The sequence below is a fragment of the Trachurus japonicus genome, chromosome 12 (assembly GCF_045865225.1).
Source record: "Trachurus japonicus isolate A0001 chromosome 12, Traja_1.0".
Taxonomy (NCBI): Eukaryota; Metazoa; Chordata; class Actinopteri; order Carangiformes; family Carangidae; genus Trachurus; species Trachurus japonicus.
Window position 1 is genome coordinate 3014434 of NC_140918.1, and position 26281 is coordinate 3040714.

General features: G+C 43.5%; 1 protein-coding gene across 1 annotated transcript; it reads right to left on the bottom strand.

Moving 5' to 3' along the window:
* Positions 1 to 763: 763 nt before the first annotated feature.
* Positions 764 to 25960, bottom strand: xrcc4 (X-ray repair complementing 4). Its single transcript, XM_085792605.1, has 7 exons — positions 25817 to 25960; positions 24512 to 24735; positions 18573 to 18739; positions 16888 to 17019; positions 16593 to 16774; positions 13038 to 13206; positions 764 to 1381 (listed from the first exon to the last, which is right to left on the bottom strand). The coding sequence occupies exons 1-7, from the start codon at positions 25956 to 25958 to the stop codon at positions 1279 to 1281; spliced, it is 1119 nt and encodes a 372-aa protein (XP_085648731.1). The 5' UTR covers positions 25959 to 25960; the 3' UTR covers positions 764 to 1278.
* Between the last annotated feature and the right edge of the window lie 321 nt (positions 25961 to 26281).

Sequence of the window (26281 nt, forward strand, 5' to 3'; positions counted from 1 at the left end):
ACATGGTGGAGGAGATGTACTAACTATAGGCTACAAGGACAGAGGAGTTGACCCAGGATGTAGCCAGGGTCAACTAGACTCTCTGATTGGCCGGCGCTCTGAGCTGCAGGGTGATGATGTCACGGCGGACGGACGCTCGGCTTCGTTTTCATGTGACTTCACCTCAGTGTCAGAAACCTAAAACCTCTCCGTTCTCACACAGATTAAACACAGTCACATGATCGGTGCTGATCCAGACGTTAGACCACACCCACAAACTTAAACTTATACAATTAAATAGATCAAACAAAAGACTTTTGTCATTTTAAAGTTGATATTTACACAGTTTATTGGTACAAATATAAAAATCACATCTTTGTAAACATGTAAAAAAAACAAAAACAAAGAGTTGATGAGGAGCAGCAGGAACCTGAGCCGAGACGTGACGATGAACACGATGAGTTCAAGTTTCACTCAACTTCAGCGAGGTGTGAAGTTTCATCTGGATTTAAAACTTCAGAGGCAAGAGAGGACGAAGGAAGAGAAGAAGCAAAACTACGGTGGCCTTGAGGGTTCAGCTTCTACCTTTTCGTTTCCGGGGACACAATAAAGTGAGGGGCCGCTTCCTGTTAGTGGGTTTGACAATAATCTGAGTTTGTTTGGTTTATTAGAACGTCAATATCACATGATTCACATGGTATTGATCACATGGACTGCTAGCTTAGCATTAGCCTGTAGCCTGCTGGTCCCTCACTTTATTGTGTCCTCCAGAAACACTTCCTGTTGTGTCAAACTGATGAAGTTGTTTTCTGATGTTTGTGTCTTTGTTTGTTTTCTTTTCTTGAAGCTGCAGTGAGTTGATCCTTCAGGGCCACCGTAGAAAACCCCGCTAGCCTACTAGAAAATCCAACATGGCCGCCATTTTCACACAATAAATTCACCCACAACTTTTTCATATGAATAACCTATAACTAAATCTGATATTTTAACAATGTAGAAAGAGAATTTAGTGCACTACAAAAAAACAAAAACAAAGAAAAAACAAAATGGAAAAGTTAGCTAACTAGCCTAGCACTAGCCTGTTAGCCTAGCGAGCTCAGGAAGTCGTTACAGCAGCTTCCTGTTGGAGGAATAACGGTGTTTCTGTGACTTAATGGCTTCAGTCTGATCCAATTTTAATGATTTTGGTTAAAGCGACTTCTACGTTTAATAAACACGTGGTCGAGGTCGTTAAGTAAAGAAACAAATCTCCCATCGACCTGTGATTCGTACGTTTCGTCAGAGCGTCACGGTTCATCCTCAGAAGTCTTCAAACAGGTCCTCGGCTTCTGAACGAGCTGCTGCAGCGTCTGTGGAGCGATGGGAGGTCGACTGCTGCTTACTGGATGCTGCAGGGGAGTAACTGCACACACACACACAGAGACACACACAGAGACACACACAGAGACACACACACACACACACACACACACACACACACACACACACACACACACACACACACACACACACACACACACACAGGTCAGTGGGCTAATGAGGCCGATTTACAGGAGTTTTCCTGTTGAGACAGGAAGTGGATCATGTGGCCCATAAGGAGCGAGACTGGAAACACATGGGCGACTTTTATACCTGTGTGTAGATAGGTAGGTGTGCGTGTGTGTGTGTGTGTGTGTGTGTGTGTGTGTGTGAGTGTGTATCGTCTACATTAAATAATACACTCTATAACTCTTCTGTTTCCACGTGGAGACTTCTCGTGGTGTTCGCTCTCTGCTCTACAGACGCTTTAGCTTCACCTGAACGCAGCACCGTGAGGCGAAAGTGGCGTTCAGAGAAAGCGAGGATGAGGATGAGGAAGATGAAGATGAAGATGAAGATGAAGGCAGCGCAGGAGGTGACAGGAGAGAGAGAGAGAGAGAGAGAGAGAGAGAGAGAGAGAGGATCAAAGGAGAGTCTGGACGTAGAAGCTGCAGGTTTCGGTCTTAAAGCAGCAGTTTGACATTTTTCCGGACGTTTACATGTTCAGACTGAACCAACAGTAAAAACTCTGGGGGAGGTTGAAACCAGCAGCTGCTCAGCTCAGTCCAACATAAACCTGACCACAGTTACAACCTGAGGCCTGATACACTGAGAGGCTGGTGGTGCAAAGATGAATGAATGAATGAACTCCTCTCTAACTCCTCTATCCTCTATAGCCAGGGCCGTTGTATAGGGGAGAAAGGTGATGATAACTCTAGGGGCCCAGCGCCCAGTGGGGCCCATAAAAAACCCCAGTAGTCTAATCTTTGTATGACTGATTTATTCTGCGTAAGACCCTGACTAATACTCATAGTACACTGTAAAAACTCAACATCTTACCAAGAATATTTGTCTTATTTCTTGTCCAAATGTCTCATTTCTAGTCAAAACTTATCTATTTCCACTTAAAATAAGACTCATTACCTATAAAAATTAACTTGTTTTTAGATCATTTTCACTTAAATTCACAATAAATAGAAAAAACTGCCAGTGAAAGTTTTTTGTGCTCGTAATAAGGAAGAAAAACTTGCTCCACTATCAGATTTTTTCTACTTATTTCAAGTGAAAATCTGCTTGAAAGAAGTAAAAAGTGTCTAAAAACAAGCTACTTTTAATATGATGTGTCTTATTTTAAGTAGAATGAGATTTGTTTTGACTAGAAATGACATTTTGACTAGAAATAAGACAAATATTCTTGCTAAGATACTTGAATTTTTGCAGTGTAATGCTGCATTAGCATCAAAACAAGGTAGGCTAAATAAAAAACGATAATACATACATAGTCTAAGAAAAAAAAAGGAAAAGTTAGGGGGAGGGGCCCACTTTAGTATTCTTTAAGGGGGCCCAGAATTCCTAGCAACGGCACTGTCTATAGTGAGACGTCTTCCTTCAGTTTGGCCTTCACAGTCAATCACACCTTCTCTATACTTATGATTATTATTACTGCTGATAAGCTGAAGGACAAATCAAACCATCTAGGTGTCTATCGGTGGGTTTACATGGACAGTACATGCACAGCTGTGCCAAAAACAAAACAGAAACAGAAACATGGAAATACATTGTTTGTTGAGCGCAGTCTTTGCTGTTATAATATTTCTCTTTATTAAACAGCAGCGTGACATATGCCTAGTACTTTCAAAGGGACATTGTGTAACTTCTCCTGGTATCTATTCACGAAAATCGATATTTGGTTCAAAAGTCTGTTTTTCATTCATCAGTAATCGCCATGTTTTTACGTTCAGTAGCAGCGTGACGGTAGGAAACCATGGAAACTCAGCGGAGACACCGGAGCTGTCGGCTCAGGTCGAGGTGGCGTCTGTGAAAAGTCACCGTGGTAACGCAGTGAGGAGGAATGGAGCGTTACACTGATGCTGCATTCACCTGCAGTCGGGCAGACGGCCGTCGCTAACAAACCAGATGTCGTTTCAGTCACAGAAGTCCAGAGAAAGATGGTAAAACAATACCACATCGTCATGACAACATATTGTCACGTGTATTGTTTTGCCTCGTGCTGACGGACCACTTGTTTACATAGAGGCTTGTTTATGCCGTTACGTGCAGCGGCTGTCATCTGTCTGACGTCTGCCCAATTTCAGGTGAATGCAGCATGAAAAATACGATTAAGTTGCTTGTGATATACAACCGCAACGCTAGATGGGAGGAATTCCTACACAATGTACCTTTTAAGAAGAGAGAGTCTTTTGGAGTTGGGACTGCATTGCATATGTAATGTAATATTTAGATTTTTTAGCAGGTCCAGTAGTAAATTGGTTTCTCTTGAAGTCCATCTTGGGGCGGTGAATTTCTTGCTCGACATTTTCGCTTGAGTGGCAGAAAATCGACCTGTTTCAAGGTTTACATGACAGACAGAACGCTTTAGAAAAGGTTTAAGCTATATTCCCTTCAAACCCAATGGAATTTCAATCGGTTTGGGGTAAATGAGACGGTTTGAGGTGTTTATATGAAACATTTGAAACCGTTTAAAACTGTCTATGTAAACCCACCTTATGACCTATCAATGGATCTAAGACAAAGAAGTATTTGTCCAAGTATTTGAAGGGCTGGGTTCACCTAACCCAAGACTGAGTCAAGACCAAGACCGAGACCAAAACCAAGTAAGACCAAGAAACTGGCGTTAAAGGGACAACAAGGAGTTTCTCCATCGGCAGAACGAAAAATTCCGCGACAATAAAAAAGTCTCATATTAATGTGGATGAATCTACGTTACCACTTGTTAATGGGCCCATTTTCTATAAATCTATGGTTTTGTCTCTATGGTTATTTTGTTATTATTAGTGGTGGTGGAAATGCTGGGCGAGCCGACCAGCGTTTCTTTACTTTCGGTTTCGTGGCGAGTCATGAGAATAACGCCGCCGAATCTCCGTTTATGGTCGAACTACGACGGTATGTGATCGTCTTCCAACCTCTGACTTTAATTCTTGATGAATGCAAACATGAGTCTGTCTTGCGCCGGTCAAAGAATTTCACGGTGCGGAGGCTCATAAATGTAGTGAGAAAACACTTCGCTTTTCCAAAACTCCTCGTTGTCCCTTTAACGTTGTCTGAAGACTGAACATCGTGAGATTTTGATATCGTTACAGCCCTATTATTGGCTTTTATCAACGAACAAAGACAAGATGAACGACCGCTTGATTGAACAACTCAATAATCGGTTGTTGTAGCGTCACCACTCAGAGGTTTCTCCTCCTGGTGGCTGATGGGACATGTGGCTGTGGAGCTGAGGACCAAGTGTGTTGATGTGTGTTTATAAGAAGCCTTCAGGCCAGAGACCAGTGTGTTTATGCTTTTACTGTAAACCTGAAGGAGCAGAAGAAAAAAAAAAGAAAGAAAACGAGGTCAGAGTGAAACCTCCCTGAAGCTACACACACACACACACACACACACACACACACACACACACACACACACACACACACACACACCTCCTCACCTTTCACCTGTGAGTGTGTGTCTGACGACCACCATGACGACCACCCACCTCACCATCCAGACCTGCTGCCCGTTCCTACGACGACGACATCACAGAGACTGATTCTGGTTCTGAAACCCGAACGCAACGCGACCCGGGCTCAACGTGTAGCCATGACGACCCGGGCTGAGTGGAACCATGACGACCCAGGCTGAGAGCGGCGCCGATCGAGGCCCCGAGCTCCTTCAAATCATTACCAACTGTGGGAGCAACGCTGCCGCTGCCGCTGCCCTGCTGCTGGAACCAGTTAAAGGGATAGTTCACCCAAAAATCAAATTTCATCACTCATTATCTCCTCCCCCTCATGTGGACTAAGGGCTGGGAGAAGTTTCAGAGTCCTCCGAGGCTTCTCTGAGTTACAGGGGGTCTCGGCGTAGCAGTGCATGTCCATATAACGGTTGCAAATGGATACCAACTGTCTTCGTAACAAAAAGACACACCAAAAAACATCCAAATACCTCCATGCTGCTCGTATGTAATGTCTGTCTTGTATTGAAGCCCAGACATGAGAAATTGTCCAGAAAAAAATGTAATAAGTCTGTATTTCAAGCTTGTTTTGTAGCGGAAGCAAATTTGGACGAACAAGGGTCCGTCCTCTTCCCGGTTCGTCAGACTTGGACGAACTGGGAAGAGGAGCTTCCGCTACAAACAAGCTTGAAAAATCGACTTATTTAATTTTTTTCTGGACAATTTCGCATTTCAGGGCTTCAATACAAGACGGACATTACATACGAGCAGCATGGAGGTATTTGGATGTTTTTTGGTGCGTCTTTTTGTTACGAAGACAGTTGGTATCCATTTGCAACCGTTATATGGACATGCACTGCTACGCCGAGACCCCCTGTAACTCAGAGAAGCCACGGAGGACTCTGAAACTTCTCCCAGCTCTTAGTCCACATGAGGGGGAGGAGATATTATAATGAGTGAAATTTCAATTTTGGGTGAACTATCCCTTTAACAGGAAACAAGAGAGGAGGACCACCGCAGACTCCCACACATGGCACAGGGAGGGAGGGGGTGAGGTGGAGCTCGGGGGGACGCAGCCCCCACACGGAGCTGATGATGATGATGGTGACAACATGGACTCAGAGTTCAGTCTGAGACGGCGCTGGGAAACGAGGGACCAGGGGAATCGAACCTGCGGTTTCTCTGTTAATGGCTGGAAGGTTCAATGAAACTAATTACAACTGAAAATGACAAAACCACAGATCTGTTTACACTGGTTTGATTCATTCAGCACCGCAGAGTTTAATCTGTGTTAACAGCAGCCGGGAGACAAGGACACGAGAAGACAAGGAGGCTTGAGCTCGGTCTCTGGAGATTTTCTTTTATTTTTTTCCAGAAAATTCTCTCATTCTGAGTTTAAAGTCCCTGTAAAGTGAAATTAGAGTTTTGTTTCAAAATATATTAAAAGTGTTCGAAATAAAACATGCAAAAAGACTCATTTCTGTACAGTGCTTAATTTTAGATCTGGATCTGAAGATTTTCAGTTTCAGTGCTCCTGTTTTTGCGGTAGCTGCATCTGTCCGGCACATCCGCAATTTTTTTCCACAGACAGCGTCGATCGACTCAAACGTGCACTTTATTTACTTCAAGCAAGTCGACATGTTTGTAAAACTAGATCTAATTCAACTCGCGCGAGACCCAGTTGCCGTGCTCGGCGTGTTCAGCAGTGGGAAAGCTAACGCCAGGCCCGTCGTCCTGTGCTGACGGTGGCGGCCCTCATTGTTGTTGTGGTGTAGCCTTCAAGGCTCCCGTTGCTGTGGCGGTGAGCCGTGGGTCCGATGCTGCAGTGGCTCGGGGTGAACGGGATGAACGGGGCTAGCCGGCGAGCTAACGCGTTAGCGCCGGGCTAGTCGAGCTAACGTAGCTAACGCTATCAGGGTAGCGGAGATTGGTGTGCTGACGGCAGCGGCCCCAGCATATTTCCCTCACTGCTCAGTGTGTATCCGAGACATTCAGATAAGAGCTGGACTCAGACTCAGGCTCAAACGTCTAGCTCAAACCCGTAGCTGCTCGGGTACAATGTGACAGTTAGCAGTAGCATCAGCATAGTTGGCCGGCCGGTAGAACGTCTCTGGCCATTTGATTGACAGTTGAAACTTGACGAAGCTCAGCAAGTGGGCGGGGCTTCTGTGCCTGCAGCAGACTTCCAGAGCTGTGAGAACTGCCTCATTTAGTCATGATTTTAAAACCTAATTTCACCTACTAAACAAATTTTTCTAGCATCCAAAATTGGCAGGATGGTTAATAGGACATATGTCTGGGATGTGATTAACTCAGAAGACGAATCCAGTGTCACTTTTCAGGGACTTTAAAGTCAGAATTGTGAGAAAACGAAGTCAGAAACGACTTTCTTCTCTTCCGTGTTGAAGTCATGTGACGGCGGTGGAGTTCGTTTCCAGCTCTGATCGTTTCCAGACTTCAAACATCACTCAGTGTTTCTCATTAGCGGCGACGATAATCAAAACCTGTCGGTGTCATAATAACTGTTGTTTATTTTCTCTACATAACAATAACAATCCTAAAGACAGACAACGGACACATCTGATTGGCCGAGCCGGGCCGAAGCCGATGTCACAGTCTGACGTCAAACAAATCCTCCCTGCTGCTGCGGTGGCCAGAGAGAGACGTCATCAAGGTTTTTTCTCATCTTGTGAAACGTTGATTACTGACTACGTTCATATTCACACGTTAGAGGAGTCACAGAGGAACAAACAGGCTGCAGAATCTGTTGTCGGTGTGAAGCTAAAAGCAGAAACACGGAGCTCAAACTGCTGCTGCTGCGTCTTGTAGTGATTATGTGTTATGGCCTCGAGCGACGTTTGATGGTTTACAGAAACACAGGGAGAGAGGGAGAGTCGCACTGCAGCTTTCTATTGTTTCTCTTCATGGGAAAACACTCAGATCTAATGTTTGCAGGAAGTACAGTGAGTCAACAACAAGGAGGAGGAAGAGGAGGAGGAGGAGGAGGAGGAGATCAGATCAAACAGCTGTTTCATAATCGAATCAGAACGAGTCTCATTTAATCGTTGACTCACAGAGAAGATTATTCTGTTCAATGAAGAGCTCAGTCACTGATCCACGACCAGATCTAAAAAAACATCTCAGTGAAGTTTTCCATCTCCTTTCTCCTCTCTCAGCTTCTCTCTGAAGATCTGGTAACAAAAGGTCGGTGTCAGCCAATCAGAAGAGAGGAGGAGGCTCTGAGCCTCTCTTCTGATTGGCTGACTGTTTTCTAAAGTGATCCAATTAAAAAACAGAGCAGATTTCAGAATAAAACACTCAGAGAAACTAAAAATCCTGCAAAGTTGTTTGATGGATGGTGGGTTCAGGTGGTGAGGGGGCGGGGCTTTGTTGTGACATCACAAAGTGACAGGAAGTCCTGACGGCTGGTTTTACAGGGATACGCCAACTTTTTTTTTTTTCGTGTCTTGCCTCGCTCCCGAGTCCATGACCAGCAGATAGACACCATCCTTTCAACTGTGCGTGCAGTAACAAGGGAGATAGAGCCGTATCGCCGTAATTAGCTTAGCTCAAACACTGGAAGTGTATGGGTAGTGTTAGCCTGCCTGCTACCTAAAGTCGCTAATTAGCTTAGCTCAAACACTGGAAGTGTATGGGTAGTGTTAGCCTGCCTGCTACCCGAGCTGAAATCAGCAGTCAGAAGCTGATTTCATTTTAGCTCTAAACTCTGTAAATATATCACTTTATCCACATTTCAAACATGTTTAGGTGAGAAAGTAGCCGTTTAGATCAGCAGTGTGTCGTTAATTTGTCTAAATACCAGCTGTTTACAATTTTGTTTGGACGAATTCGGCGCTACTCGAGCTAGCCGTTGTGACCAACGCACTTCCGGTTACTTTCGCAAAATAAAACACCCGTTGCCCTTTACATACAGAAAACCATGACGCTAGAATTTGTGTTTTTACTTTGAAACAGGAAGCTAACCTACCCTCGATGTAGCTAGCTTGAACCAAAATAAACCGTCTTTGCTTGAACCCTCCGTTTTGACCGATCTCGTCCCGTTACCGGCATTTGACCGCTCAAGATGCCTTACCGGAGAGTTTTGTCAGCTCTGAGACGAAGAAGAGTTTCTGAGTTGCTGAAGAGTTTCTCTGATGACTTTAGGTGGAGGCAGGCTAACACTACCCATACACTTCCAGTGTTTGAGCTAAGCTAATTACGGGCGATACGGCTCTATCTCCCTTGTTACTGCACGCACAGTCGAAAGGATGGTGTCTATCTGCTGGTCATGGACTCAGGAGTGAGGCAAGACATGAAGAAAAAAAAAATGTTGGCGAATCCCTTTAAGGCTCAGTTTCTGAATACAGGCTGTGTGCATTTCTCTGTGGCCTGAGGCTTTGATACTTTCACAGTATTAATATAGAACCTAGAGCTGCTTTATAACCACACTACACATGGACATCTACCTTTATACTGTATGGAGCTTTAACACAAACATCTACCATTATACTGAAGGAGCTTTAACACAAACATCTACCTTTATTCTGAAGGAGCTTTAACACAAACTTTGACATCACTGACTTTCTTCACCTGAAGTTTCCACCTTTGCACTAAGTTTCACTCTGGAGTTTCTTCCTGCTCTGTATTTAACACGTTCCCTAAAACGTTGAGCAATCCCCGTCATCAGCCACGCTTCATGTGGCCTTCATTTGATTCTCTGCAGGGTCTTCTCCTCCTCCTCCTCCTCCTCCTCCTCCTCCTGCTCCTCCTCCTCTACATGGAGGTGGCTGTGGAAGGTGAACGGGTTGAGTAGTGATGGAAATGGCTGAAACAATAGGAGGGTGAAGCGCTGCCAGCAGCTGGACCCCCCCACGGTAACCACCTCAGACAAAGGCCTCTCTTTAGCAGCCAGGGTTTACCAGCTCAGGAGGAGGAGGAGGAGGAGGAGGAGGAGGTGCTGGTGGGATCAAACATGGAGCCACAGCTGCTCATCGGCTCACTGCTGCTTCTTGTTGGTCGGTAATAAGCCGGTAACGGCGGCGATGGATGGCAGCACTTACTACCATCTGCGAGCAGCAACAGTCGCTGGCTCGGGGCCGGAGTTTGGAGTTTGGCCGCCGCCGTGTATTCAGCGTTCTCCGCTGGACGGCCACAGAGACAAACGTCAGATTGAGACATGACTCTTGGATTAATTTCTATAACTGAACACGTCCAAGGAGAAAAAACTGGCAGACGGGAGGTTTCGGGGGCACAAGAGCGGCGGCATTGTGAGGATTTTGGACGTGAAGAAGCCTCGGAGCCTCGGAGCCGTGGGACGCAGTCAGATAACGACAGAGGAGGTTGTTCTGACTCCCAGAGGAAAAAAAAACAGCAGCATTCAGCAGCGTCCAAGAAAAAAACACACACAGCTCTGCTTCAAACTGTGAAGAAACATTTTCTCATTTAGTCTTTTACTACAAAGTGAACAGTGTTCGAACAGGCGGGAAAAAAAATAAAAACGACACATAAAAGGAGCCGAGTTTATTTCTCCTGAGTCTATTAACGGAGTGATCCTCCTGTCTGCAGTAAACCAGCTACGTGTCGTCTCCTCAGTGAGGAGGCGGAGCTACGTAGCTGCAGGTTAACGCACCTGTCGGTCGCTTCCTGCACCGACACAGACAGAACAGTATGATGTCATCGACTCCAGTAGAGTGAAGCTCAGCTAGATTCAATCATCTCCTCCCCCCTTTCTCTCTCTGTTCCTATAATCAGCTGATTATGTTCGTTATTGATCGTCCTATCATATTTCACCATGATCCCCACCGTCCAATCACATCGTAGCTCTCAAACTTTAGTCGGCCTCATAGAGAGCTGAAGCGGAAGCAGGAAGTAACGTCACCATGGGACCTCAACTCGGAAAAAGTCTCCATAGCCGTGTTTCCACTGCAGGAGTTCCTGGTAAAGGGAGGGGGTAGGAACTTCTACAGGAACCGTCCTCTCACTCGGCCCTCTCAGTGGCCGTGTTTCCACTGCAGAGTAGGACCCCGCAGCGACGTCATGAGTTTCGATCGCCGCTGTGCAACAGTTTCGACCGTGACGTCACCCAGGCAGGTCACAAGCACATGCACAAAAATCATAACAACAACGGAGAAGAAGGATGGAAGGAGCTGAGGCGGTAGGCGCGTTTCTGGTTTGTGTGTTTGTGCACATGGCGGCTGATTGTAATCCTGCTTGAGTTTTTTTTTTTTTTAACTTTTCACGGCATTGTGTTGTGGCGTGATGGATCCCCAGTGTGTCGAGGTGCGCTGATATTTTCATTTCGCCACGATGACTCAAACCCCCTCTGAATCTCCTCGGTGCTGTAGACTGCAATCAATGTCTGCACCTCATCGTCGGTCCATTTGTGTATATCTTCCTGCTGTTTTCTTGTTGTTTACAGCGGTGTCTGCTAGGCTGATGCTCCCCTTCTGCTCCCCCTTTTAAAAATGCCGGTTGTTTTGGTGCTTTCTGGTAGCGTCAGAGCTGCTCTAGCTTTAGCCAATCAGTGCCGGGTTAACCTCGAGCCCCACCAGGAGCTTTTCAGGGCCGAACGGAGTACCTACCCTGGAGTAGGTACTCCGTTGGCCCCCGTAAAAGTTCCTGTAAATGGCCCTGTGGGGGAGGTTCCTGCAGTGGAAACACGCACCAACGGGGCTGGCCCCGTAAAATTACCCCGAAGTTCCTGCAATGGAAACGCGCCTCATGTAAGTGAACGGGAGTCAAAGTTTTATTTCGTGATCTGATTGAATTGTGCCATGAGAAAAAAATCTGACCTCTACCTGTTTAAAACATCACGTTTCATGAAGAGAAATCAGCCGTTTATCATAAAACGGCCACAGAAGAATGTATTTAGTGTAAAGACGCTCTAGGACTACAGATCTGTGTCCCACAAAAAATACGTCACCAACTGACACGGGAAAGGAAGGACGCCATGTGGTGACGTCACCTACGCGACTTGTAGTCTTTCTGGTTATGGACTGGAATTATGGATGGAATTTTATTTTACAATAGTTTTACAACAAACTGCTGATTTCTCTTCATGAAACGTGATGTTTTAAACAGGTAGAGGACAGAGTTTTTTCTCATGGCGCAATTCAATCGGATCACAAAATAAAACTTTGACTCCCGTTCACTGACATGGCGACGTTACTTCCTGCTTCCACTTCGGCTCTCTATGACAACGTCCTAACTCTTCATCAACAACAACTAACATCAAATTAAAGGGTTAGTTCACCACATTTCCAAAGATCAATATCTTATCAATATCTTTTTATTCTATTCATCTAAAAAAAAAGTGAGAACGAAACTACTGCAGCTCTAATAACTGATGTTTTAGAGTCAAGTCCCAGCGTTCACACACATGCACACACACACACACACACACACACACACCTCCCCCTCCTCCCCCCTCCCCATCCTCTTGAACGGGAAAATCAAACATCATAAAAGCTGCTGTCAGAGATCTTCTTTATGTCGGGTCATTACATCCAATCTGCAGCAGCTCGCTATGATTCTAACCTTCGGGTCTGAGGTTACACACACACACACACACACACACACACGCATAAACACACAAAGACACACACACACACACACACACCCTCCCCCAAACTGCTGTTGAGTTGTACGTGAAAGTTACACAAGGCTGCAGAGTTAATCTCAGTCGTATGGAGCCGTAAAGTGAAACAATCAGTGACGTAAACATGTGGAGGAATGTGTGTGTTTAAGTGTGTTTAAGTGTGTGTGTATGTGTGTGTGTGTGTGTGTGTGTGTGTAGGGGGGTGGAGTTAAAGCAAAGGAAGTGACAAAGAGAGTGAGTTTAAACAGGAGCAGCTGCAGGTGGAGGCCGTCGGAAAACAGGGAGGTGAGATTCAACTTAAACAATAAAGTGCATTAAAATAGACTGTGTGTGTTTAAGTGTGTTTAAGTGTGTGTGTTAACGTGCACACACCCCACCCTCAATATACGACTTTCACAATAAGAGTATGAAGCGTTTACGAGGCCAATAAATAAACAGACCAGACGTCCGATGACATCACAGAGTGGGAGGAGCTTCGTGCTGTACCTTCGTCTCTGGGACGACGATGACGATGATGTCAATGATGTTGCCGTCGGTTTCTTGGCGGCCACGACGACCTCCTCCCCCGGGGGCGCGAGGTGGCGGATGCGGCGTTTTCTGGAGGGGGCGACGTCGGTGATGTCCCTCAGGCTGTCGTCCAACGGGGACGGAGACTCTGCAGGACGGACAGAAGACGGACAGAAGGTCAGAGGGTTTAGAGCAGTGGTTCTCAACTGGTGGGTCGGGACCCAAAAGTGGGTCGCGGACAGCTGGGCAAAAAAGTAAATAATATTTAATGCACATCTGATGTTGGACATGTCTTTTATTTTGAAATATAACTTATTTTGAAAGGCACACGACACTTGCACACATGCAGTTGATGATTTGGCGCTCCTGTTTCCCTGCTTTTATTAGTGCATTCTGTCAATCTTGTTTTGTTTTGTGGGTCTTTATTTTGTGCAATTTGGTATTAATTCACTTTTGTGAACATGCTCTGAATGCAGAGATGCATTAGAAGTCAAATATATCGTTTTGTTGGTCTCCATTTTGTGCAGTTTGATATATTTTTATCAGGGTTCCTACACATTTGAAATTTCCAAATTCCAGACTTTTTCCAGACTTCTCTGTAAAAAAAATCAAATAATTTGTGATATTTAAGTAAATAGATGTGCATAATATAAAAAAAGCATGCAATTTATCATTTGTTTTCATTATTCTGAATGGGTATGCCATTATGCAACCAAATAATTACCAGGGGATTGTAGCTAAGTACATAATTTCCATACAATAGTTTCCATTTCCATGCTTTAAAGACCTGCAGAGATGCATCAGAAGTCAAATTCCATACTTTTCCATGGTCTCCATTTTGTGCAGTTTGATATTTTTTTTATCCACTTCCGTACATGCAGTTGTCATGGTAACTCCTCAGTTTCATTCATGTGCTCTGAAATGCACTTTGCTCAATAAAGAGCTAAATGAGTTTTTAAAGGCTTTTTATTTTTTAAATCTTGGTTTAAATTCTATAAAAGTGGGTCGTGACTTAGTGACCATGGGACAATGTGGAGCCCAGAGTGAGACTAGTAGAGAACCCCTGGTCTAGAGGTCACGGTGCGTTCACGACGGTCACGTTCTGATGCTGTCTCGCATGAACCGTACGTGTGTGTGTGTGTGTGTGTGTGTGTGTCGGTTAACTACTGACACCGTTTCCTCACAAAACAAACTAACCACAGTCCCCCCCCCCCGCACCCCGCCCCTCCTCACGCCGCCGCTGCCGCTCCCATTTTTGTTTGACAATAACTGGAAACCTGCAGCAGCCGTCGTCGTGAGCTGTTGTCGTAGCAACAGAAACAACAACATGGGATGCAGGGGGAAGGCCCGGGAAGCAGACGACGTATCGAGGTATCAGTGTCTGGGATTTAACACGATTTATTCAGCGCCGAGTGAGAAAGTGGAAAAATGAGGGAGGGGCGGGGGAATAACTGCCCCTAAAGCCTAAAGCCCCCCCCTCCTCCCCCCCTACCCCACACACACACACACACACACTGTGACAGGTGAGTTATGTTCAACTCTTACACACACACATGCATACACACACTCTCTGTGATGATGAAGTGGAACGAGGACCCTCTACTCCACATTACATTACATAACTCCTCGGTGATGTCATACAAACACACTGGCTGCCGTGGCAACAGCCCCCTGCCACCCAAAAAGTATTAAAAAAAAAAATCACATAGAAACACACATAGAAAAACAAAACTCAACTCAACTCTTTTTTTCCTGACAGCTTCACAGTTTTGACGCGTGACACCTGAACACATCACGGGGCTCGATGAGTGACGGCCCCCCCTCTGCCCCCCACCACAGGTGTTTCCCATCAGCCATCACTTCAGCTGCAACACCTGCAGCCGACACGCTCTGAGTGATGATGTCATGTTGTTTTCAGAGCCAGATTAACGACTCTGGAGGCCGCCCCTGAACGCACCGTCACCGACCGTCACCGTGATTCATAGAGACGTCTAATGGAGAGGGGGGGGGTCGCGACCTCTAGAACGTTTCTCTCCTTCTACGGCGAAGAGAACTCATAACGCTGTAACACCGAGCAGGTACTGATAATATAACACAGTGCACGTGTTTCCAGGGGACATAATAAAGTGAAGAACGGGGCGGTGTGTAGCAGCCGCCCCAAGTGTTGAGGCTACAGTCCTCACTGCATGCGGCCTGCGTTCGAATCCCGCATCGAGCGGCCCTTTCCTGCATGTCATCCCCCCCTCTCTGCCCCCCCATTTCCTGTTTCTCTCTTTCAACTGTGCTTTCCAGTAAAAGGCGAAAAAGCCCCAAAAATATACTTAAAGCAGAAGTAAGCGATCCGGTCGTTTTGGCTAATGCTGCGTTCCAGGCAGGCTTTTGAAATCGTAAATTACAGCTTCAAGTCACAACTTACGACTTTGTAGCGTTCCAGGCAACCCACTCGTGTTTTTCCGACCTGTTTTACCTGTGAAAGTCACTATAACGGCCACTCGTAACTTCTGACCCGTGAACTCGTACCAGATCGAACTGGTACCACTTCACGGTCAGAAAAATACGAGTTTCCTTGAACGCACCATAACAGTCCTCGTCCCTACGTCGCCACATTCACGGCGTCCCTTGGCTGCATACACAGCCCTTTATGCCGTTCTCTCTCCTCATTGGATAAAAACTGTAGGATACGATAAATGTTTTCTCCTGGGCTCAGAGCAGAGCAGAGTGACTGACAGACCCGTGTTTCGGTCCAAACACTCTATGTAAGTGATTGCTGTCGGAAGATATAACTATTTAAGACTTATATTAACACAAATATATCACTTACTTCTGCTTTAAATTTTTTTTGTGTAAATACTGGTCTGCACATGTGCGAACCGGCTGCCATCTTTGACCACTGTCTACTCCACTTGGACAAACTTCATTAGGGCACTGCCCGATTTGCGTACAAGCGGAAGTCTGCTTAAAGTTCTGTAAATTTAAAATACAGTACTGTAAAGTTGGGATATGTTTAGGTGTTGTTACATGTAGTGCATATAAAGTTAATATATTAATAGTTTATTTAGTGAGTGTTGTGGTAGTTGTGATTGTCATGGTGATGAGGCCGGCGAGAAAAGACGAGAGTAAACACTAAAAGTCGCCTCTGTTCCTGTTTTCTGAGCATCAAGATCCAGACCACCACAACCAACCCTCAATTTACATTAGTCAATGTAAAACCAACCTTGTAAGGTCAAGTCAATTCAACTAAGTTTGTCCAAGTGGAGTTACCGTACGTAGCTGGGCAGCGATGTAAATCGGGCAGCGATGTAAATCGGGCAGTGACAGGGACCAGTCACAATAAAACGAGGGACCAGTTTGGGGACACGACTGTTAGCTTAGCATTAGCCTTTAGCCTGCTGGTCCCTCACTTTATTGTGTCCTCCAGAAACACTTCCTGTTGTGTTGTAAAGTTGTTTTCTTTAAGCTGCAGTGAGTGCACCGTAGTTTTTAGGTATTTCATTCATGTTGAGGAGTATTCAGCCTGTCTGACTCAGGTCTCACCCCGCGGCGGAGCAGACGGAGCTGGAGTCGACTGAACCTCCTCCGGCTCCTCGTCTGTGCTGCCTCCATATTGATCTCCTCCTCCTTCCTCCTCCTCTTTTTCCTCCTCCTCTTCCTCCTCCTCTTCCTCCTGACTTCCTGTTCGACCTCGTTTCTTGTGTTTCTCTCCCTCAGAGGAGTTCCTGCAGCAGAGGACCAGCAAAAAAAACAACACGGTCATATATATATACTGTATATAAGGTCGTCGTTGATCGAACTGTGACCCGACTGCGATGTCCCGTTGCCGTGGCGATACCTGGTCTCCTGCAGCTGCGTGACGGTCGACTGGAGGCTGCGGATCTTCGCTTTCTTCTCGTTGAGGATGAGGACGAAGCGCGAGTAGAGCTCCGCCTCCAACGCCTCCTTTCCTCCAGTGTACCGCTTCAGTCTGCAACACACACACACACACAGTAGCTAATTAGTAGTTTATTCACACACACAACCCGTAACCTAATGTGGATTAATCCGTCTCTGAAAATAGTCCCCATCATCTCCTCCTGTTTGTGTGTGAGCAGTTTATTTTTACTAAGAAATTAAACTATTTGCATGTTTGTTTGGATAATGAATGGATCGTTATGAGATATTAAGATATTTTCAATAATTATTTGTGCATTAAAGGAGATTAAGGGTTGAAAGAAAAGTTAAAACTATCAAAACAATTTATTTTTACCAAGATTATTCAACTTCAGAAAAAAGCAGTGCACCTTTTTAAAAGGGATTTCTACCTCTGAGGACACCTTAATCAATAACACTGCAAAAACTAATATCTTTCCAAGAATATTTGTCTTATTTCTTGTCAAAATGTCTCATTCTGGTCAAAACTAATCTCTTTCCACTTAAAACATGATTCATCACCTAAAAATCAACTTGTTTTTAGATCATTTTCACTTGTTTCAAACTGATTTTCACTTGAAATAAATAGAAAAATCTGCCAGTGAAAGCAAAGTTTTTTGTGCTTGTAATAAGAAAGAAAAACTTGCTCCACTATCAGATTATTAGATGCTTGAAAGAAGTAAAAAGTGTCTAAAAACAAGCTACTTTTTAATGTGATGAGTCTTATTTTAAGTAGAATGAGATTTGTTTTGACTAGAAATAAGACAAATATTCTTGGTAAGATTTTGAGTTTTTGCAGTGAAAACACTTAATTATAAACATTTTCCTACAATATGTTAAATTAAATCCATGTGTGTAGTAAGTTTAATGTGTTTCTAACCCTCATTCATTTGTTAAAACAATTCAGTTCATTTATTCATCCACTAATTTAAAGTTGATAAATCTGGAGTCAACTCATTAAAACCCGAAAACTCAACAAGTCTCCTTTACATTATTAATTATCTTTTCTTTGTGTTTTTAAAGGTGTGTGTGTATGAGTGTGTGAACATTAATGATGAAGTTAAATACGTCACTGAGTCTTTACATTGAGACACATGATGAAGTAACTCTCACTTTACTGGGTGTGAGGAACATTAACACCGACGTGACTCCAGGCCATCGCTCAAACTGACGTATGTTCACTTACGCACACACACACACACACACACACACACACACTTACACGTGTTGTGTAATAACTCGGAGGAACCTGATGATGGATTTGAGGGAACTAAAACTCCCCCAGTTAAGTCGTCTCCATGTGAACTTCACTGTCTCTAACTTCTTATTCTTCTTACTTAAGTCTAAATCTGTGTCATTAGGTTCCATTACTGAGTTTAAATGATTAAACAACAGAAGAAAACAGACGATCGTTTCCACTGCAGCTGCTCCGGGGTCGATTTCCAGATGTTTCATGTCATAAATATGTTTAAAAAGAAAAAAAAAAACACATTATTTGTAAAAATTTCCATCTAAAATTCTCAGGACTTTCCCGGACTTGTCTCTGCCTGGTTTTGGTTTTGTTCTGAGCCTGTTAGTCGTAGTAGTTATGTTGTTGTGTGTTTTTACTCGTCGGTGATGCGTCGCTGTTCTCGTCTCAGTCTGTGGTTCTCCTCCTCCAGGTCCTGGTTCTGCTGCTGCAGCGTGTTTCCCCTCCGCAGACTGTGGAGCAGCAGCTCCCTCACCACGTCCGCCGGCTCAGGGACCGCGTCCAGACACACAGAACCCAACCGGAACTGAGAGAAACAGGACAACATGCTTGAATCAGACAAATATAAAAAACTTTTAATCATAATATCGTCAAACAGAAACATATAAATAGTTCAAAAAATAAAAAAATAATGGCATATATTTTGTCAGACATGATTATTCCAGGAGTTTTCTAGGTTGTGATGATGTTTCTGACAAGCTAGGTCGATGCTAAGCTAATGCAATGACTCGGATGAATTAGCATTATTAGCATTAGCATCGTTCTTTTTAGACACGAAAACAAAACTCAACAAAATGAGCTGAAGGAAGCAAAAAAAAGCAGAATTAACTGGAGCTAGGTGTTTGTTTTGCTTATTGCTACATAATCAACGTTAGCATTAACATATCCTCCTATTTTGAAACGTCTTGCTCATGCTTTCATTAACTCTGTCACCACATTTCATCTAATATTTGTTCAAACTTTGGTTGCAATTTTGTCCAAGTGATTTTTGTATATGTCTGTTTTTTATTTTATTGTCTGTACTGTATTGTATTGTTTTGTCTTGTTTCCTTTCATTGTATTGTGCTGAGCTGTGTAGGACCCCCTCGTAAATGAGTTGTGACAATTGGGGCATCCTACGAAAATAAACAACTTCAACAACATTAGCAGCTTTTTACGTAGAAAACTTAGCTAACTTAGCCACACCCATAGTTACACTTAAAATACATTAGCTAGTTTGTTACGCTGACTCAGTATTGGAAAGAGATGAAACAGGGTGGTAGCTATAGTTAGCATGCTAACGTTAGCATAAAAAAGAGGCGCTTGCATAGAGGGTTTCTTTTCTTTCCAGATCGATGCTAAATAGCTGCTGATGGCGCTAATGGTGCTACGTAGCGATAGCATGGATCCAATATCCAAGCTTTCATTTACACAACATTGATAGTCAGCATTTTTAAGTTTTTATTCTTCTGAACAGCCAGAAGTGAAGCTAACATTAGCATCAAGGTCAAAAACAAAGTCTTCTTCCTCTGTGATTCATCCCCACGAGTGACAGCTAGCGCTCATGTTTCAGTCATCTGATCAGATGTCGACATAAAACATTGATTAGCTCATCAAGGGTTTCACACAATAAGGACACACAAGGAAGGACACACAACAAAGACACACAAGGACGCAGATGGGAACCACCGTCTTCTCCCTCGCACACGTTTGTTTACACACAGATAAGAGTCAGCGACTGTCACCTCTGACCTCAGACCACCTTAAACAGACCACCTTAAATAGGTGACCGTAACACAGCTGTGTGTCTGTGTGTGTGTAGCCTACTTGATAAGACAGATGAAGTCAGTGAATAATTTCTCTCTATAGTAATTTATCATGATGACAGGCCTCATTATTTTACTAATAACCACCAAGTGGAACTAGTTTCATACAGAGATCAGTTCAATACAAGAAAATATTAAAATATATCGGAGGTTTTTAAGACACTAAATGGAAACGGGTGTTATTTCACTTTTTGCTTTGGTTTGTTTGGTTCAGAGTTGAGTCAGATCAGTTTTTTTTTTTTTTTTTAATGAGTGTCTGATTCTCTCCAGCTTTTTTTCAGCTGGTTAAGAAACATCAAATAAATAATCGGAGACTTCAGAGCCAGAGAAAACAGACGAGCTGGAAAAGCTGAGGGCCAATGACTTGCAAAAAGACAGTAACAGGCTGTAAATGCATCTAACACTCCTATCTGGAGAGGAAGAAGGCAATTTTAGACAAATTTAGGCAATTCTGAGCAACAAGAGACAAAATAGGAAGAGAACAAGCTTTACAACGTCTGTTTGCTTCAGCTGAGACTTGAACTCACAAGCTTCACAAATAGACAAAGCCACTCCAGCCAAGACAAAAATCTGATAACACATAAATTGCATCTTGACAGCATGAAAATGTTGTTTTTTACTTCATAAGAGAAGATCTGATGTTTAAATACGCCACTGACAGAAATTTTTCCCATGAGAGCAGAATTCAAAATGTTTTCAAAAATTCAGTTTTTGAGATAAAATTCTGATATTTGCCAAAACTTCATCAACCACGACTCAAAAATGTTGTCAGTTTTTTTTAGGAAGATTGAAAATGTATTAAGCAAGAATTGGCTGGTATATGTTAACAGTCCAACGTTTTCAGTCTTAAGATGCAGTCGCAGCAAATTTGATGCCAACTGAGCAAAAATTGTGGGAGGAGAAGGAGAAAGTGAAAGAGGTTTAATACGTTTTACAGTGATGGACTTCATCATTTCCACTGGATTTAATTGGACAAACGTTTCTAAAGTATTGCGGTGACATTAGTGAAAGTTGCAAAACTGTAGCACGTACGGTTGGTTTGATGGGACATTATCAAAGCTTTTAAATTTAGACACTTGCTGTGATTTGTGTAGGAAGTAGGATTTCCTAGAAAGAAGAAGTGGTTTTTATTATATCATTTTTATTTCTGAGCTCTATGTTGTTGAGAGAGGCCGACACACACACATATACACACACAAACACACACACACATACACCACCGGCCCGTTGGCTGAGGCTCTGTTGATGTGGGCAGAGGTTTTCTCCTCCCGTCGTCATGGAGACGCTACTGTTTCTAAAAGCTGCAGCTGTTAATTAACGACTGGACACTTTGATTCAGAGGAGAGAAGAAAAACGACTCCACCTCGTCTGAATCAGCTGCTGCTGCTGCTGCTGCCGAGGTAGAGAAAACAAACGCCACCTGGAAAAATACAACACCAACAGCAGCAGAACCCTGGAATATGAAGTTATTTATTAAAGGGATAGTTCACCCACCCAAAATTGAAATTTCTACTCATTATCTCCTACTCCCCCTCATGTGGACTAAGGGCTGGGAGAAGTTTCAGAGTCCTCCGTGGCTTCTCTGAGTTACAGGGGGTCTCGGCGTAGCAGTGCATGTCCATATGACGGTTGCAAATGGATACCAACTGTCTTCGTAACAAAAAGACACACCAAAAAACATCCAAATACCTCCATGCTGCTCGTGTGTAATGTCCGTCTTGTATTGAAGCCCCGAAATGCGAAATTGTCCTGAAAAAAATTAAGCTTGTTTGTAGCGGAAGCTTCTCTTCCCGGTTCGTCAAATTTGGACGAACCAGGGTCTGTCCTCTTCCCAGTTCGGGAATCATTTGAAACTTACCTCACTTTTATCAATGGGACAATTTAAAGCCATAACTACATCTTATTTTACCTCTAACTGCTCGTGCTTTTAACTATGTTTCAATTTACCCTAGTCACTTTTAAATTCTGGTATTCTGTTATGTTTTTGTATGTTTCAAATGTCTTGTCTTCTGTCCTTGTGTGTTTTGTGTTTCATCTCGGCTATATTGTAAATGATGTTACTCCTCAATATATCTCAGAGTTTAAACAAAGGTTATGAAATGAAATGAAATGAGTTCGTCCATATTTGACGAACACGGAAGAGGAGCTTCGAGAAGCTTCCGCTACAAAACAAGCTTGAAATATAGACTTATTAAAAATTTTTCGGGACAATTTTGCATTTCGGGGCTTCAATACAAGACGGACATTACATACGAGCAGCATGGAGGCATTTGGATGTTTTTTGGTGTGTCTTTTTGTTACGAAGACAGTTGGTATCTATTTGCAACCCTTATATGGACATGCACTGCTACGACGAGACCCCCTGTAACTCAGAGAAGCCACGGAGGACTATGAAACTTCTCCCAGCCCTTAGTCCACATGAGGGGGAGGAGATAATGAGTAATGAGAAATTTCAATTTTGGGTGAACTATCCCTTTAATAGACTGTTGTTCATTCATCAACTTTCAGCATCACTGATCAGCTGCTGGAGGAAACCTGAGCCCTGAACTCAGAGTCAGGTATGCGGAGCACCTGAGGTAACACCTGTAGGAGCGCGAGGCGACGGCGGTGGCGATTAGAGGGAAGCGCCAGGCGTTAGACCGGACCCTCTCATCATGACTCATAACTCCCTGACAGATGAATTACTGTGTTTTCATGTTGAGCAAGAGAAACTCTGACTCCTCACACACACACACACACACACACACACACATACACGGACACACACAGAAACACACACACACATGGAACCGAGTTGTTTCTGACTCTCGTTTTTGAATCAATTCATTTCCCTTTTACCGCAAAAGCACACATACGCAATCTGTACCGCGGTAACCACGGCGACGGGGTGGCAGCAGCAGGAGGATGTGTGTGTGTGTGTGTGTGTATGTGTGTCCACATCATTGCGGATGATGATGATGATGAGTGTGTGTTTCCACGGGAGCCCTGAACCCTGAACATGGATTAATCAGCCAGATTACCAAACACCAGCAAGTCCCTGTTGTAACACACACAGAGTTTACTATTGTTCACACAGGAGCTTGTTTTTGTCTCTTGACGGTCTCCAAGCAACAGACATCCCACCCCAAAATATAAATATAATTTCTATTATTATATTATTATATTATTTTCTCTGTGGTTTGTTAAAGGGATAGTTCAACATTTTGTCAAATTGGCCCATTGCCATAATCCCTACACTGCAAAAACTCAAAATTTTACCTAGAATATTTGTCTTATTTTTCGTCAAAATGTCATTTCTAGTCAAAAATAATCTCATCATACTTACAATAATACTCATCCCCTAAAAAGTAGCTTGTTTTAAGACAGTTTTTACTTCTTTCAATCATATTTTCACTTGAAATAAGTAGAAGAATCTGAAAGTTTTTCTTTCTTATTACAAGCACAAAAAACTTGCTTTCACTGGCAGATTTTTCTACTTATTTCAACTGAAACAAGTGACAATTATCTATAAAGAAGTTATATTATATTATATATATATATATATTAAGTGGAAAGAGATTAGTTTTGACTAGAAATGAGACATTTTGACAAGAAATAAGACAAATATTCTTGGAAAGATTTAGAGTTTTTGCAGTCTCAGCAGTAGGTGCAAGCTATTTTTAGAACGGCAGAGCAGAGCCGCGAGCTGCTCAGAGCGCCCAGAGCGTTGTGGAGTTGTTGGATTGTGTATTTGAGGAGTTTGATGAGGGAAACCAAGAAATCCCATAATGAGCCTCCGTAGCGTAGCTCTTTAATGTTCAATTGCACTGATTTTTGTTTGGTTCAATACTGATGCACAAAGATTAAGTGTTTTTTTACATGTGAAACATTCGTTACTTTTTACTAAATTTTTGTACAACTCATTTAACTTGTGTTTTATTATATTTTCTTCTTTCTTCGAATGAACATTATTTTATTGCTTCTATTTGATGACACATGTTCAGCCGGAGACAGAAAACAAGAACTAGCTATTACTAGTTTCAGACCCCCTGCTGTTGCTATTAGTTTTTCTTTTTATTTATTTTCATGTATTTTTACCTTTTTTTTTTTTTTTTTTTTGCCCTTGTGATGGGGTCATGGGCTGATGGGGTATGGTGGGGTGGGCGGGAGGGATTTGGGAGCTGTTATGCACACTTTAAGTGTATGTTTTGTGTTGTGTATGTGATTGTATTGTATTGTCTGATTGTTTTGATGTATAGGACCCCCTGGGAGACGAGATGATGCATCTCAAGGGGTTATCCCTTAATAAATTTGAACTAACTGTTCACCAGCTGTTGTTGCAGGAGCTCATAACAACACGTCACACGTCTCAGTCACTTCATCAGAAACTAAAACAAGCGGCGGTGAACCGTTATCAGCAGCCAACGCAGCGCCGACGTCACGTGACACTTCGATAAACACACGTCTGTGGGAGCGATGCGTTCAGGGGTCAGAGGTGTGTGTGTGTTGCTCACCGAGATGTCCTTCTGAACCTTCTCGTACGCCAGCGTGACGGCGGCGGCGCCCGGTGGAGATGGCGTCAGGCTGAAGACGTAGGTAGCAGTAGCGGCGGTAGCGGCGGTAGCAGCGGTGGCGGCGGCGCCCTCGGCCCCCGTCAGCGCCCCCTGCAGGTCCTGGACGTAACGCTCCCTCTGCATCTCCAGCTCCTCGGCCTCAGAGCTCACAGCCGCCTCACTCACTGCACAGAGAGAGAAAGAAGAAGAGTCGTATCCCTCTGCCACACTGCAAAAACATAAAATCTTTCCAAGAATATTTGTCTTATTTCTTGTCAAAATGTCTCATTTCTAGTCAAAACTAATCTCTTTCCACTTAAAATAAGACTCATCACCTAAAAATGAACTTGTTTTTAGATCATTTTCACTTGTTTCAAACAAATTTTCACTTGAAATAAGTAGAACAATCTGCCAGTGAAAGTAAGTTTTTTGTGCTTGTAATAAGAAAGAAAAACTTGCTCCACTATCAGATTTTTCTACTTATTTCAAGTGAAAATCTGCTTGAAAGAAGTAAAAAGTGTCTAAAAACAAGCTGCTTTTTAATGTGATGAGTCTTATTTTAAGTAGAATGAGATTTGTGTGTTTCCCCGATTTCAATTCCATTGTTTTTAACTTTCTGTTTGTGTTGTTGTAGAACGGATGTTTTGGATCATAAAATGTTGCTGTTTTCCACCTCCATGATTAATTTTTCTTCTTCCATGACGTCCTGTCAGCTTCAGGACTCTCTGATTGGCTGTTGACTCAAGTGATGGTTCTACCATTTGGAGTTCATCTATTCTGTTTTATTTTGAAATTTACCGGATGCTCGGTGCGTTTGACTTCCTGTGTGATGTTCTTAATTTGCATGTTTTGTTTTGAAGTAATCCTAAAGTAACTAAAAGTAATCCGGTACATTACTTTAATTTTGTGATACTTAGACTAGGTTACTGATTACAGGTAACTTGAAATTGTAACTCTGCCAATTACACACACACGTCATCTGGCTCCCATGTCTACTTCCTGTTTTATAACCTCCATGTTTTTCTGTGTTGTTTCTGCAGGACGGTGTCGATAAAGTTATTCAAACAAACGACGACCTTTGACCTGAAGAACCAATTGAATCCAGCTCCTGTTGCAGGTGAAGCAAATAAATCTGTCCGAGCAGCTGACGAGGTCAACGACACGACACAGCCCCAGGTCAGACAGGTGAAGTGTGTGTGTGTGTGTGTGTGAGGTCAGACAGGTGAAGTGTGTGTGTGTGAGGTCAGACAGGTGAGGTGTCGGTACCTTCTCCTCTCCAGGCGTCCTGTCCGTCCGTCAGCAGCAGCGTGAAGCCGCAGCCTAAGCCCCGCCCCCTCCAGTCCAGACGCAGGAAGAAGGCCGAGTCGGGCCGAGAGGAGACGTGGATCTCACGCACCGACGTGTTCATGGCTGCAGAACAGAGACAGAAGGAGAAAGAGAGAAGAATTTATATGACAACATGTGATCGTGGAAACACAACGTAAAGGTTTTAGCATCTTTCAGCCCTTCAAAATAAAAGCCTTCCAGCTTTTACAGCAGGAAACTGTTCAGATCCAGACGGAGCAGAACTGAACCTGAACCTGGAAAATGAGAGTTTCATTTCCAATCGGATCAGATCGGTTTGATCAAAGTGACTCGTCAGGACGTGATGAGCTTGTTAAAGGGATAGTTCAACATTTTGGCAAATTGGCCCATTGCCATAATCCCTATAGTCATAGCAGTAGGTTCGTT